The 13,362-nt window shown below is 31.6% G+C and overlaps 1 protein-coding gene and 1 pseudogene across 3 annotated transcripts; both read left to right on the forward strand.

Moving 5' to 3' along the window:
- Positions 1–820: 820 nt before the first annotated feature.
- On the forward strand, positions 821–6,129 carry LOC129874200 (uncharacterized). Of its 3 annotated transcripts, XM_055949450.1 has the most exons (7): positions 821–920; positions 992–1,049; positions 2,082–2,301; positions 2,381–2,557; positions 2,652–2,876; positions 3,002–3,130; positions 5,572–6,129. In XM_055949450.1, exons 3-7 carry the CDS (start codon positions 2,089–2,091, stop codon positions 5,803–5,805), a joined length of 978 nt encoding a protein of 325 aa, XP_055805425.1. In that variant the 5' UTR covers positions 821–920; positions 992–1,049; positions 2,082–2,088; the 3' UTR covers positions 5,806–6,129. The 3 variants fall into 3 exon arrangements, with proteins under 3 accessions (XP_055805425.1, XP_055805426.1, XP_055805427.1); XM_055949451.1 differs by lacking the exon at positions 821–920 and having other exon boundaries at positions 939–1,049; XM_055949452.1 differs by lacking the exons at positions 821–920; positions 992–1,049 and having other exon boundaries at positions 2,080–2,301.
- Positions 6,130–7,774: 1,645 nt separating this feature from the next.
- On the forward strand, positions 7,775–8,590 carry LOC129872588 (cytosolic sulfotransferase 14-like; annotated as a pseudogene).
- The last annotated feature ends 4,772 nt before the right edge of the window (positions 8,591–13,362 follow it).

Raw genomic sequence — 13,362 nt, forward strand, 5'->3', positions numbered from 1 at the left:
TCATGTAGAAGAGTATTTTTAAGCATGTCAATAATTTCAAAACGAAACTAATAATTTACGTTAAACTAGTGTTTTTAATATTTCTTTAAAAATATAACAATATAATGAGATGATAATGGTACCAAACAATAGCATGTGGTCACTAATGATGTAAGCATCACTATAGCAAAATAGAACTGCGGTAAGCTTAAAACATACTCCATTACGTCATCATACATTTGCCACACATCATTATTTATTACCAAATAAATTAATGTGCCATCGAATTTGACCAAAGTCAATAAAGAAAGAATATATTTATTATTTCAAGTTTGCTAAGAAATTAATTCTTTTTAACTAAAAATACGAATTTCAAAACTTACTAATAAAACTTTCAAGTCAAGTCTACTAATTCTTTAAAATTAGTCGAAAGATGATTAAATTACTTCTCAAAACAAAATTTAATATCTAAAACAAAGTATATGCTTCCGTTTGATCATAAATTTTGACGTTGAAGTTTGAAAATTTAAGTTTTTAAAATTTAGAAATCGTGTTTGGATATATATTTTATTTGAAAGATTTTTTGAAGTTTTGTAAGTGAACATGAAATTTCTCGAAACTAAAAAAATATTTGAAGACAAATTTTTAAAATTTTACCTATAATATATAACCAAATAAATATATAAATATATATTTTTAAAATTTAATTTAAAATTTATGATGTATAATACCCGTTTTGACAAAAGATTAATATTTTCAATCCTTGGTCCAAAAAAAGAAAAAAGAATACTAGAAATTATGTCACCAACCAAGAGAAAAAGAACAAAAACAACATTAAATTTTCCCTCTTACTCTATGTATAGAGACAACATCTTGTCTATAGGTGCTAATTTTCAAGATTCATAGTATCAATAATAATTAGCAATAAAATAGACTAACAGGTATTGCTTTGCAATTTTTATTTGGTCATATTTCCTCTCTATATGTGTATGAAATTTCCTTTTATAAACAGAACAATCCAAGTACAAACACTAAGGCACACTTCTGGATTCCAACAACTTTCTTTCAAGGTAATCAACTTAAGTTCACTTCTTATGTGTTTTTATGTATTAATTGGATTTCTGTGGAAGTGGGTATTTATGCTTTTCTTCTCTGTGTTTGAGGGTTTTGTGATTTTGAAACTTTTTTATACAAGATGGCTAATTCAGGATTTTTAAAGGAATTCTTGAGTTTGCATGGTGATCAAGAAAAATGAAAAAAGAATGTATTTTTTTTTCCTTTTGTGTAACTTGTGATTCTGGGATGTAGGGGAAGGGGAAATATGGGAGAGGATTACAAGGTGGGGGAATCGAATCCTTACCAAGAAGTTCAGGTAGCCAACCAACTGAGTTACTAAAATTCCCCTGTGATTTTGGTTCAGAGCTGTAGCTGATAGTATATTTTGTTAGAGTCTGAAAGGGATTACTGTTTTTGAGTTTCATGAGGTTGATTTCTAAGATGGTCGCGCAATTACTAATAGTTATAGTTATGTAGTTCTTTCTTCTTAATTTGAACTTTTTTCAACAAAGAAAGTGATTTTCTGAGATAATAATTATTAATTGAATGACCATCTAAGAGATCAACTCGAATTTCTTGGTGCTCTTTTTCAACAAATTGATCAGGGTCTCATAAAGAGAAAAAGGATAAGTGAAGGGAATTGGGATTCTGAATTTATAGTGTTTTGTCAGATTAGAAGTTCATGTGATGAACTATGAATTGTGGCTGTCCAAGAACGGGAAGGAACTTTGCTAAACAGAAAAGATAAATACAGCAAGCAATGCTGTAATTAATATAACGAAACTGCGGTTGTATTGTATAGTTTTTGCACAGTTGGTATATTTCTCTGTACTAACAGGAATATGGAGCATATGTTAGTGTTATTCAATTGGATATATTGACTGCATCATTTACATTTTCTCTAAATACTTTAGTGAATGTATCATGTGCTTTGTTGAAAAAATGACATCCTCTTTAGATGTGGTATCATGCTCAATTATGCTTCTGGTAAAAGAGGATGAAAGACTATACTAACTCTTCGAACTTACTGGTCGTTTCCATCACAGTATACGAATGGCTCGTTCCGCTCTGGATGAGATGTCAGCAACGGGTGCTTTTGAGAGAACTGCTTCAACCTTCCGTAATATGGTCTCAAAGGACCACGGCTCTGTTTTTCCAGTGGAATCTGGGAGGTACCACCTCTACATATCATATGCTTGCCCATGGGCATCAAGATGCCTGGCTTACTTGAAGATTAAAGGCCTTGACCAAGCCATTGATTTCACAGTAAGCAGTTGAATGAACTTGTATCTTGGACTTATGTTTGGACTCCCAACAGACTCATTCCTTTGGGTTTGGCTTGCAGTCAGTTAAACCTATTTGGGAGAGGACGAAGGACAGCGATGAGCACATGGGATGGGTTTTTGCTTCATCAAGCACCGAGGAGCCGGGAGCTGATCCTGATCCTGTTAATGGAGCCAAAAGCATAAGGGAGCTTTATGAGCTTGCAAGTACAAACTATTCTGGGAAATACACAGTTCCGGTATTGTTTTGTCAATAAATAGAATCTTTATTAACATTTATTTGCTTGGTCTGTTCATATTTTTGTTGATTGATGGTCCGGTTTTTTCTAATAGGTTCTTTGGGATAAGAAACTGAAGACAGTCGTGAACAATGAGAGTGCAGAAATAATACGCATGTTTAATAATGAATTCAATGATATAGCTGGGAATGCAGCTTTGGACCTTTATCCTCCTCATTTGCAATCCCAAATCAATGAAACAAATGACTGGATATATGATGGAATAAACAATGGAGTATATCAATGTGGTTTTGCAAAGAAGCAAGAGCCTTATGATGAGGTAATCTTACCACCTTCAGAAATAGACTACAAAACTGGAAGGATTCGTTTGCTAAACATCTTAAAACTTATAGAACTTCAACCAGTTCTATCTGAGGAAAAGTGATTACCTTTCTATCCTTGCAGGCCGTGCAAAAAGTATATAAAGCTTTGGACAAATGTGAGGATTTACTGAGCAAGCAGAGATACTTATGTGGAGATCAAGTGACTGAAGCAGATATTCGGTTGTTTGTTACCCTGATTAGGTTTGATGAGGTAAGTGAATGTTCCCTTATTGTCAAAACTAAATTATTGTCTTAGAAATATTACCAAAGGAAGTACCCAAGGGCGTGGCCTAGTGGTCAATGTAGTGGGTTGAAAAATTCACGAGGTCTCGGGTTCAAATCCCAGAGGGGGCAAAACCTCTTGGTGATATCTTCCTAATTGTCCGGGCTTTGGTGGATAGAGTTTACTCAGTACCTATGGTGGGAGGTAGCAGGTACCCTTTGGAATTAAAAAACAAGAAATATACCAAAAGGGGAAATTCCGAGGGGATATTTAGGAAGGAGAATGCTTTTATGCATATTGGTTTTTGTCTTGTCTTATCACTTCATTGTCATTGGATCAATTGGCTTGAGCTATGTAGCTTAATCCGATATGTTAGATGAGATAGCAATTCACTACAGAAAGATAATTAATAGTTCATTCCAAATTTAACCTTGAGTTGTTTGAAAATGCTAAAGCTTTATATACTTCTTTTTCCTACAACTTCAAAATTTATCAATGTGGCATTCTTCCCCTTATAGTGTGCTACATCAATACTTACCCTCCCTGAAGTGCATTGATAATTATCACTAAAACCAGTTAATCTTCTCATCACTGCAACTAATCTGTGGAAGAGTAGGCAGATGTTTGTCAAGTAGTCACGCTAAGCTCTTGGAAAGTGTTCGTACAGGCCATCAAATGGTATTTCCCTTGCATTAGTCTGAAAATTGTCTTTCATTCACTGAGAGAGTACCCAAGATTTACAAAGATGACACTGTTACTACTTTAAATTACTTAGCTAGTAGGAGGGTAACACATACATAAAGATTAGTAGCTGTAATGAAATTATTAATCTTCAATGGAACAATTTTTTTTCACCAAAAAGGAAACACAGAATAAAAGATTTATATATCTGGAGTTTAGGAATAAGTCCTCTGAATTTATGCTCATGGACATTGAAAGCTAAATCTTCGGATTCCTCCTTTCTACTTCAACTTCCAAATTTGTTGGTGTGGAAGTCATCCCCTTCATAGTGAGCAGATCACATCAGTACTTACCCTTCCAAAAATCTGAACCGTTCAGAAGTCCATTATATGATCAAAACCACTACATCCACTGATCACCTCACATGTAACCCTGCTGTAGAAGACGAGTCGTATATTTGTCGAGTTGTCATATGGTAAGGTCTTGGGAAGTGATGAAAAAATAGGCCTTTACATTGGTCTGAAAAAGGACCTCCCATTGCTTAGGAATTGCGTCTAGAATTCACTAAGAGAGGACCCAAGATTTCCTACATTAACTCCATTATAACATAAATGACCTAGCTAAGTCAGAAGCTCCCTTTGACTCGTAAACTAAGCAAACAATCAAGAGTTGCAATTAGAGTCTTAGTGTTAGACTAGAACATTTAAACCCTTAGGTTAGGTTGTCGGATTATTTTATCATTCATATGGAGATAACCATGGATTTCTCATAGCCCTTAGTTTACACCAGGGGCATGTGTTGAGCCCATACTTGTTTTATCCAACCTAACCAATAATATAAAAACTGAAGTTTCATGATTATGCTATTTAAAGATGATAGTGTTAAATTGATAATACTAGCTATTTGATCGATAAGAAAGTGGAACTAAGTAGTAAGGAGAATTAATCTGGAGAATGATGCTTTAGGACAAGAAGCAGTAAGATAGAACATATACACTGCAAGTATAGGCCCCATAATAATGATGAAAGTGAAGTGAAATTAGACGGAATTGTAGTGTCTGTATATATGCTGATAATCAGAAATCTAGACTCGGTCTTTCAAAAGAGTGGCATGCTATAGAGAGATTGAAATAGAAAATTGATGCTAGAGTGCGGAAAATATCCAACAAAGTGAAAGACAAGTTTTATAGAATGGCAGAGACAGTGAGACTAGCTTTGTTTTAATGTTTTAGTTATATTGGAACAAATGTTAGGCCCTTAAGAGCTAACATATTCACAAGATCAGTGCCAATGGTTATAGGTAATACAATTCTGGATAAGGATAGAAATGGCAGACAGGGTGCAAATAATACATACAGGGGATAAAATGATGAGTGAATTTTCTTAGAAAGTCGACACACAGGTAATCACGTTTCCTGTGTGTTTAGTGATAAAAGGAGGGGTAAGTGAAATCTTTAGTTATTTCTTTTACAAGATCTTGCATTTGTTTGTTGGTGCTACTGACACAGGACAAAAGACCTCACTCATCTCGTGTTTGATTAATGAATTTACCACAGAGAGGACATAATAAAACAGATCTCTTTTCTAAAAAAATGTTTAAAGAGATGATTCAAAATACACGTTGAGAAGTTTGTCGGTGCATATAAAATTTTATGATTGCATGAGCATGGGACAAATACTTCACTGTGGACAAATTAACTGATGTAGGCATGTTCATGTGTTGATCCAAGTTGTGTTTGATAAATACAGGTGTATGCTGTCCACTTCAAGTGCAATAAGAAGCTACTTCGTGAATATCCAAATCTGTTTAATTACACCAAAGATATTTTCCAAATACCCGGCATGAGCAGTACCGTCAACATGGAACACATCAAAAAGCATTACTATGGGAGCCATCCTAGCATCAATCCTTTTGGAATCATTCCCCAGGGTCCAAATATCGACTATTCCTCTCCACATGATCGAGAGAAGTTCTCTAAGTAGGAATGGTACGTAATCTTGGCATGCATTTCAATGTTCGCTCATCCTGTTCACGTCTTAAGATTTAAGGAGTATGTGGAGTTGCTATAAATACTGATGCTGCCTCGATCTTCGGCTTTTTACAGCGTAAAATTATGTAATAATAAGAGATGTAAGTTGTGCTAGTTTTTTTTTAAAGCGAAGAGCTGAAACGATAGCTTCTTCTGTATTTACCGTTTGTTCATCCTAAAAGTGTTTCTGTAGAGTTGCTACAACTTGTACTCCCTCATGAATCTCAGCTTTATGCAGTGTTGAATTATCTACTAATAAGAGATGTAAGTTGTGCTAGTTTTGTGCTAAATGACTCTCGTTACTGCTACGTTTACTGTTGATCATGTTGTTTTTCAAGGTAGAGGTAAGGTTTGTGTACACACTAGTTTCACCAGATCTCACTTGTGGAATTACACTGGGTTTGTTGTTGTTGCATTTAAAGAAATCAATCTTGAATTTGAAGATTAAGGGAAAATTGACAAACACAAGTCTTGAAAAGAAACAACTTGGTATAACATGATCAATCTCACAACATGTTTGACAAGTTGCTTCATACAATGACCTAACACCCATGAATAGCATGATGCCAATGTTCTACATGAGTACTAAAATCTTAGTTTCTGGATGATGCAAGAGATTCTGGTTTGGGGTGATAACATAACTCTCTATAAGAGGATAAAATTCATCAATATTCATTGATGGGAAACACGAAGGGGAGCCTTGGAGTAACTGGTAAAGTTGCTGCCATGTGACCAGGAGGTCACGGGTTCAAGCCTTGGAAACAGCCTCTGGCAGAAATGCAAGGTAAGGCTGCGTACAATAGACCCTTGTGGTCGGGCCCTTCCCCGGACCCTGCGCATAGCGGGAGCTTAAGTGCACCGGGCTGCCCTTTTTTTATTCATTGATGGGAAACACATAGGATTGTGCAATATGCTGTTGTGATGGAGCGTGGGCTGATGTGGGTGGGTCAAAACGGACTAGCAAACTTCTAGGCTAGTAAACCTTTACAGATGAGGTGCACATGACATCTCATCTATAAGGACAAATAGTATTGGGGCATAGTTTGGGTTCACATGGTATTTGGGGCTCAATGTGGCTAGTCTCAAGGACAAATACGTGCGTGCCTAGTCCAAAGTGGACAATACATGTCATGAACTTGGGTCGTGATAATTATGGTATCAAGGTCACTACTTCCTCGATCAATTTTTTAGATTGACAAACTTTTGAAGATGATGATGTGCACATGATACCTTGGGTGAATCACACGTTGAAATGGTGAGAGGTTGGGTTCTTCAACCACAACAAAAGAAATCCCCAAAATGTAGATATCATCAGTAGCCCTACTCCTATCATACATTACTGTTTTATATAACTTTCACAAGTTCAAATTCATTTATTAATAATGGCTAGATCCAAAGTTTTGATACGACGTCTTTTGCAGGAAAATTACACTTCTTAATTATTATTTCAATAGTTCCTCCAACTTGCTATTTATGTACATCAATTTAAAAATAGATATATTTAGGGTCACATAAAAGTTGGATGGACGGGAATCTTTGACTTGTCTAGAAAGCAAAAAGTTTTAGAAGAAATATCAAAACCTTACCATCAACAGTGATTTTACACATTTGAGGGTCTTTGTCTTTTTTTTTTTATTGTTATTATTATATCCTATTAGTTGTAGATTTTTCGATTTGGGGATAAATTTTGGACGAGGAGATGATCATTTTGAATTTGTGTTATTTTCAGATCTCTTATAAAAAAAGATATAAAATTTTAAAAAAAATTGTAACGGGCTATAAAACCAACAATCCGAACTAAGGCGTTAGTTTTGTATAGTCTTTTACAAATTCGTTTTTAATTTTATATTCGAAAATTTTTCATTTTTATACATATAAAATCCAAAAATTACCCACGAGAGATCTGAAATGACTTCATAATCTTAGCAATGTTGCCAAAATCAGGTACTACTTGGTTAAAAGCTCTCATTTTTAGCATCATTAATCATCATGATCATGATCATCAATTTTCAATCAACAAAAGCCAATTACTTGTAATCCTCATGAATTAATCCGTTTCGACTTTGATGATATCATGTACAAAGTAGTTCCTGATCAAAGTTCAATTTTTCCAAAAATATTTGCAACGCCCACACCTTATGATGCTCTTCCTAGTTCAATTCAACGATCCGATAGTAAGATTATATATTTGTGTAGAAATCCTCTATACCAATTCATATCTACGCGAGTTTTTGTTCTTGAAAATAAATTTGAGGGTGAAAATGAGCCTTTACCAATTGAAGAAGCATTAGAATTGTTCATATCAAGGGAATTCACCCTTTAGGACCCCCTTTTGGGAACACATGTTAGGCTATTGGTAGGCAAGTTTAAAGGACCCTAAGAAGGTGTTATTTTTGAAATATGAAGATTTAAAAGAGGATACATTATTAAATGTTAAGAAAATTGCTGAGTTTTTGGGATGTAGCTTTTCTAAAGAGGAAGAGGAAAAGGGAATTATTGAAGAAATTGTAAGGATTTGTAGCTTTGAATATCTAAAGAATTTGGAAGTTAACAAAGACTCAAGTGGAGAATTCATGAATGAGAAATATAGTTCCTTTTTTAGGAAAGGACAAGTGGGAGATTGGGCTAATCGTCTTGCTATTTCTTTGGCTAAGAGTTTTGATGAGTTATTGAAAGAGAAGTTGGGTGATTCTGGCTTGACATTTGAGATTTTTACTTCAACTCAAGATGCACCATGATGATGATCAAGTGACACTATGAATAAAAAAAGGTTGTCTGGTGTGCGAAAGCTCCCGCTATACGCTTGAAAAGGGTCCGACCAAAAGGGCCTATTGTACACTATAATTGTTTTTTATATATATGTACCATTCTTATGTCTTCGCTTCTTTTTTTTTTTTAAGTTTTGTATAGTTTATGAAAACAAATCTAAACTGAGATAACGGTTAAAGCTACGTTTGAAGTATCACATTTTTGCTAGTTTTCTAACTGAACTATCAAGTATTCATTTTTTCTACTTGAACTATCATTAACTATTTATCAAAATACACCTCAACTATCAGTTGTTTCTTTTTCTTACCTGAACGATATAGTGATATTTCACATAGGAAAAGAAAACAACTCAACTGACAATAGGTAATGATGATTCAGATAAGAAAGTGAATGTATACCTGATGATAGTTCATATCAAAAACTCATTCAAATATGTTTTTATCATTAATTCTTTCAAATTTGTATTCAAGAATGTATTAGTACTATATGTTTGCTTACAAACTTACTCCAATGTTTAAACATTAATGAATTAAACTAGCTGGGAGACACAACCAAGCCACACTAGTTGTACAAAATAAAAATGATGAATGATCAAGTGTAAATCTCACTAGAATTGGATAACACAAGCAATTAGTACAAGCTTGTTTTTGTTGTTTGATTATACTTATATCGAACGATAAAAAAAAAAAAATCCTTTACATATGAGGAATAATTCAAATTTGCCTTTTTTTCCCACCAATTGGATTTCAATAACTCTTAATTCATTTTGAAGTTAAAATTAAAATGCCCCTTATTCTATATATCTATGTGAACCCAATTGTTCTTAATGTTAATGTTCGGATTAAAAATGTCTCTCCTTTTAACATCATTTTAAGATGACATATGGTGAATTAAAGTCACACAAATGTCATCTAATAATTATGTTAAAATGAGGGGGGAAAATTTAATTATAAAGAGAAAAAAAAATATAAAACCATTCACCTTAACAAAAATACTCCATATAACTATCCACTCATGAACTCAAACTTCAAATTATTTAAACATATTTCTTCTTTTTTATTTGAAGGGGAGTTTTGGAGTAACTGATAAAATTGATTTTAGTGCACCGAACTGCCTTTTATTCCTTCTTTTATTTACTTTTTATATCCCAAGAAACCAAAGAAAAAAAAAGGTAAAAAGACTCAATAAAAATTCATTTTCTTTCATTTCGCTAATCATTGGTTTATTAAAGGAACGACGACTTCTATATATATCTTTAATAAAAGTCATCACTTTCTGAATTGTTTTTTTGCAGACAATGAGACAAATGATAAAGAAACAAATAAAAATAATAAAATAAAGTAATACGATCTTTGGATTACCTTAGTTGGACGACCATATCAAAATTTGACAGCCTTTTTATGGTATTATTAAAAAAAATTAAAATACTTAAGACTAATAATTAAAACCAAAAGAGAGTATATTAAAAACATCCTGAATTTTCTAAACTTAGATGTAAATTATTGGCTTCGTTTTCGAACTATTGACACTTGATAGCCTTAAAAACATCTTTTTATTTGACTAATTAAATTTAAATACACTTTCAATCTGTTACATGACAAATCAAGTGGTTTCAGACTTCCGAGGAGCATGAAACTCTTAATAAAAAATCGAGGAAAGTGTTGTTTTACTCATGTTGCAAGATCGGGGGTGTATTTAAATTCAGCTAGTCAAGTAAAAGAGTATTTTAAGTTTGTCAATAGTTTGAAATGAAACTAATAAGAGTTTTCAATACTTCTCTTAAACCAAAAAGATATCATAATAACAAATTGAAACTAATTAATTCAACAACGACATATTCAGTGAAATCCAACAAGTAAAGTGTAAGAAAAAAGTATATACAGATTTTATCACTATTTTATAATAATAAAAAAATTATTTTCGAAAGATCCGAAATGATAAATTCAATTTGTGGAAACATTGCTTTTGATCATCTTTCTTGTACCAATGTGGCAATATCATGATGATGAAAGGTGCAACCAAAACATAGTTTAATTAACCATATAAAAAATTAAAAAATCTTTGGAAAACTTTATGGGGTGTTATTATTATAGTAGTATAATAATTTTGTAGGAATAGAGAGTGATCAATAATTTGATAATTGAAAGATACATAAAGAAGTGAATGTGATAAAAGATTATCAGATAATGAAGGGATAAAAGATGATCAGATAATGAAAAGATAGTGACAGCTGCTTGACAGGGAGTTAGAGAGAGAGAAAGTGTGATTTAGAGAGAGAAATTAATTTTATTAACTTTTAACTTCTAGAAAATAGGAAAAATATTTTGTCAAAAAGGTAGGTCTACTAGCAACAATTTGGTCATAGATAGGCTTTGTAAAGGGGTATAATGGATGTAGCATATATCAATGGACAAATGTATTTGAGAGAGAGAAAAAAAAAATAGAGGGTGAAAAAGATAAAGTGCTTTTTGGATTTCCACCCACTAATATAACGATACTTTTTTTGCTTTTAAACCGTACTCGATATTTATTTTGAAATTAAGAATAGCATATAAAATATAAGGAAAAAATAGATATTATTCTTAGGATTTTTAGTTTGAGATTTTTGATTAAGTATGAAAGATATTATAGTATTTGAATAAAATATTACTGACATATAGAAGATTTACGAGTTTCTCCTCGCATATGTGAGTTTCTTCATAGGAAAAGCGAATTTGCAACGATCATTACTTGAGTTATGCTAGTTGATAAGGAGAAGAATTCCTTAATTTTCAAAGCTAAGATATCCGCTCAAAGAGTTTTCTTCATAAACAGTTGTCATCAAAAGTGAAAAGGATTAATTAGAATTTTAGGACTAACTAATGAACCAATTAGCACTACTTATGGGTGAATCCAAATAATTACTTTTTTCGGATGGTACTTACTTACTCAACTACAATCTTTAATTGTGACATTAATGACATTAAAGATCATGTATTAATACCAAATTATCTTTGTTAGAAAATACTTTATTTCTCATTAACACGAAATTATCTTTGTTAGAAAATACTTTATTCTTAATGTGTGAATTTTTTTGACTCGAATATAAATTTAGTTAAGTCTCAATATGAGTACCGATATTGGGTGGATAACCAAAATAAACAAATAATTTTGTATTTCCTTATTCTTTTTCTAAAGGCATTAGAAGAACTTTTATTATTTTTTTCTTTCAATCCATAGATTTAATGTTAATTCTTGAATACAATTTTAAGATGACCAATTTATTCATCTATGAACCAAAAGTAAATTCTTATCATTTAAATGGAGGGCTTACAGTTTAATATTATTATTTTAAGTATTGTAATGGTTTGTAGTTTTTGTTATAATATGTTATCTCTAGTGCCAAAAAATAGGTAAGGTGAAATAAAATATTTAAATTTGAGAGATAGTGTGCCGCATTTGTGGATCCTTACACAAAATGTCATGATCTTTTTTGCCTTTTTTCATGAAAATACCAAAAAAAAATAAATTACAATGTTGAATGATGAATATATATATATCGTGTCACTAAACATGAAAAGCAAAAAAGAATCACACTACAATATAAAATATTTTATTTTATTTTTTTCTCTTCATGATAAAATGGAAAGGAAGAGTACAAAATTAAACCAGACCCCCACACCATTCCTCTTATTGATAAGTTGAGAATTGAATTATGAGATGAGTGAGTGTGCAACTTTTGGGGAGCAAATAAGGATGGGGCCCTAATTTCATCCCACAAAAAAATTAAAATTAATACTATGGTATCCAAGAAACCATAACTTCATTATTTTCCTATCAAGAAGAATATAATTTTAACTTTTGATAGTAATAAAATTATTAATAATTCTTTCATGTAGGAAGAAGCTTCATAAAATAAAATAAGAAAATTCTCATAAGAGAACTTGGGACATGAGATATGAATCTTTCAAACACTTGGAAATTAAAATTACCATTTTCATTGGAAAATAGAACTTAAAATCTAACACTAATGATAAAATCATATGCATAAATAGAGAAGTTTAACCTAGTGTTAGAATAAATAGTATTATTTTCATCTCAAGAAGAATAAAATTTAACTTTTGATAGCAATTTATTAATTGAAATTTTTACTTTGTATATTCGCTCATCAAAATAATAGTCAATTTCTTTTTTTACATTAATACAAAATATATATATATAGCGAGTGAAATTATTTTTTGAATATGTAACTTGCCCAATTTAATTTGCAATGGTAGTCTTCCCTCTTCTGCCTTTTTCTCCCACTAGAACTAGAAAGAAATGTGAAGGGAGCCTTTGAGCAATAATTATTATTTTCGTGTGATTTATAGTCTATTAATTTGAATAATAAAATTAATTATAATTTTTTATTTAAATTTATATGACATATTTTTTAATTATTTTAAAATTATTCTTTTATATTCAAACATGTAATTAAAAAGTGTTTTAGACTACATGTTTTAAAGGCTTTTATTTTTTAAAAATTTTATATCAAGAAAAATAATATTACATAAATTAAGATAAAATAAATAATAATTTTTTAAGGATAAAATATTTATCTTTTATTTGGATTATAATTTTTAAATATGAGATATTTTGTAAACTGAATTAATTTTAACTATAAAAAAAGTGTTGTGTAGTGATTATACAAATGATGAGCGGCAACAAAAAAATGAAAAAGAGTAGAAAGAAAAGGAAAAGAAAGAATGACAGTGACAGCAAA

Source organism: Solanum dulcamara, chromosome 11 (genome assembly GCF_947179165.1).
Source record: "Solanum dulcamara chromosome 11, daSolDulc1.2, whole genome shotgun sequence".
NCBI classification, from domain to species: Eukaryota; Viridiplantae; Streptophyta; class Magnoliopsida; order Solanales; family Solanaceae; genus Solanum; species Solanum dulcamara.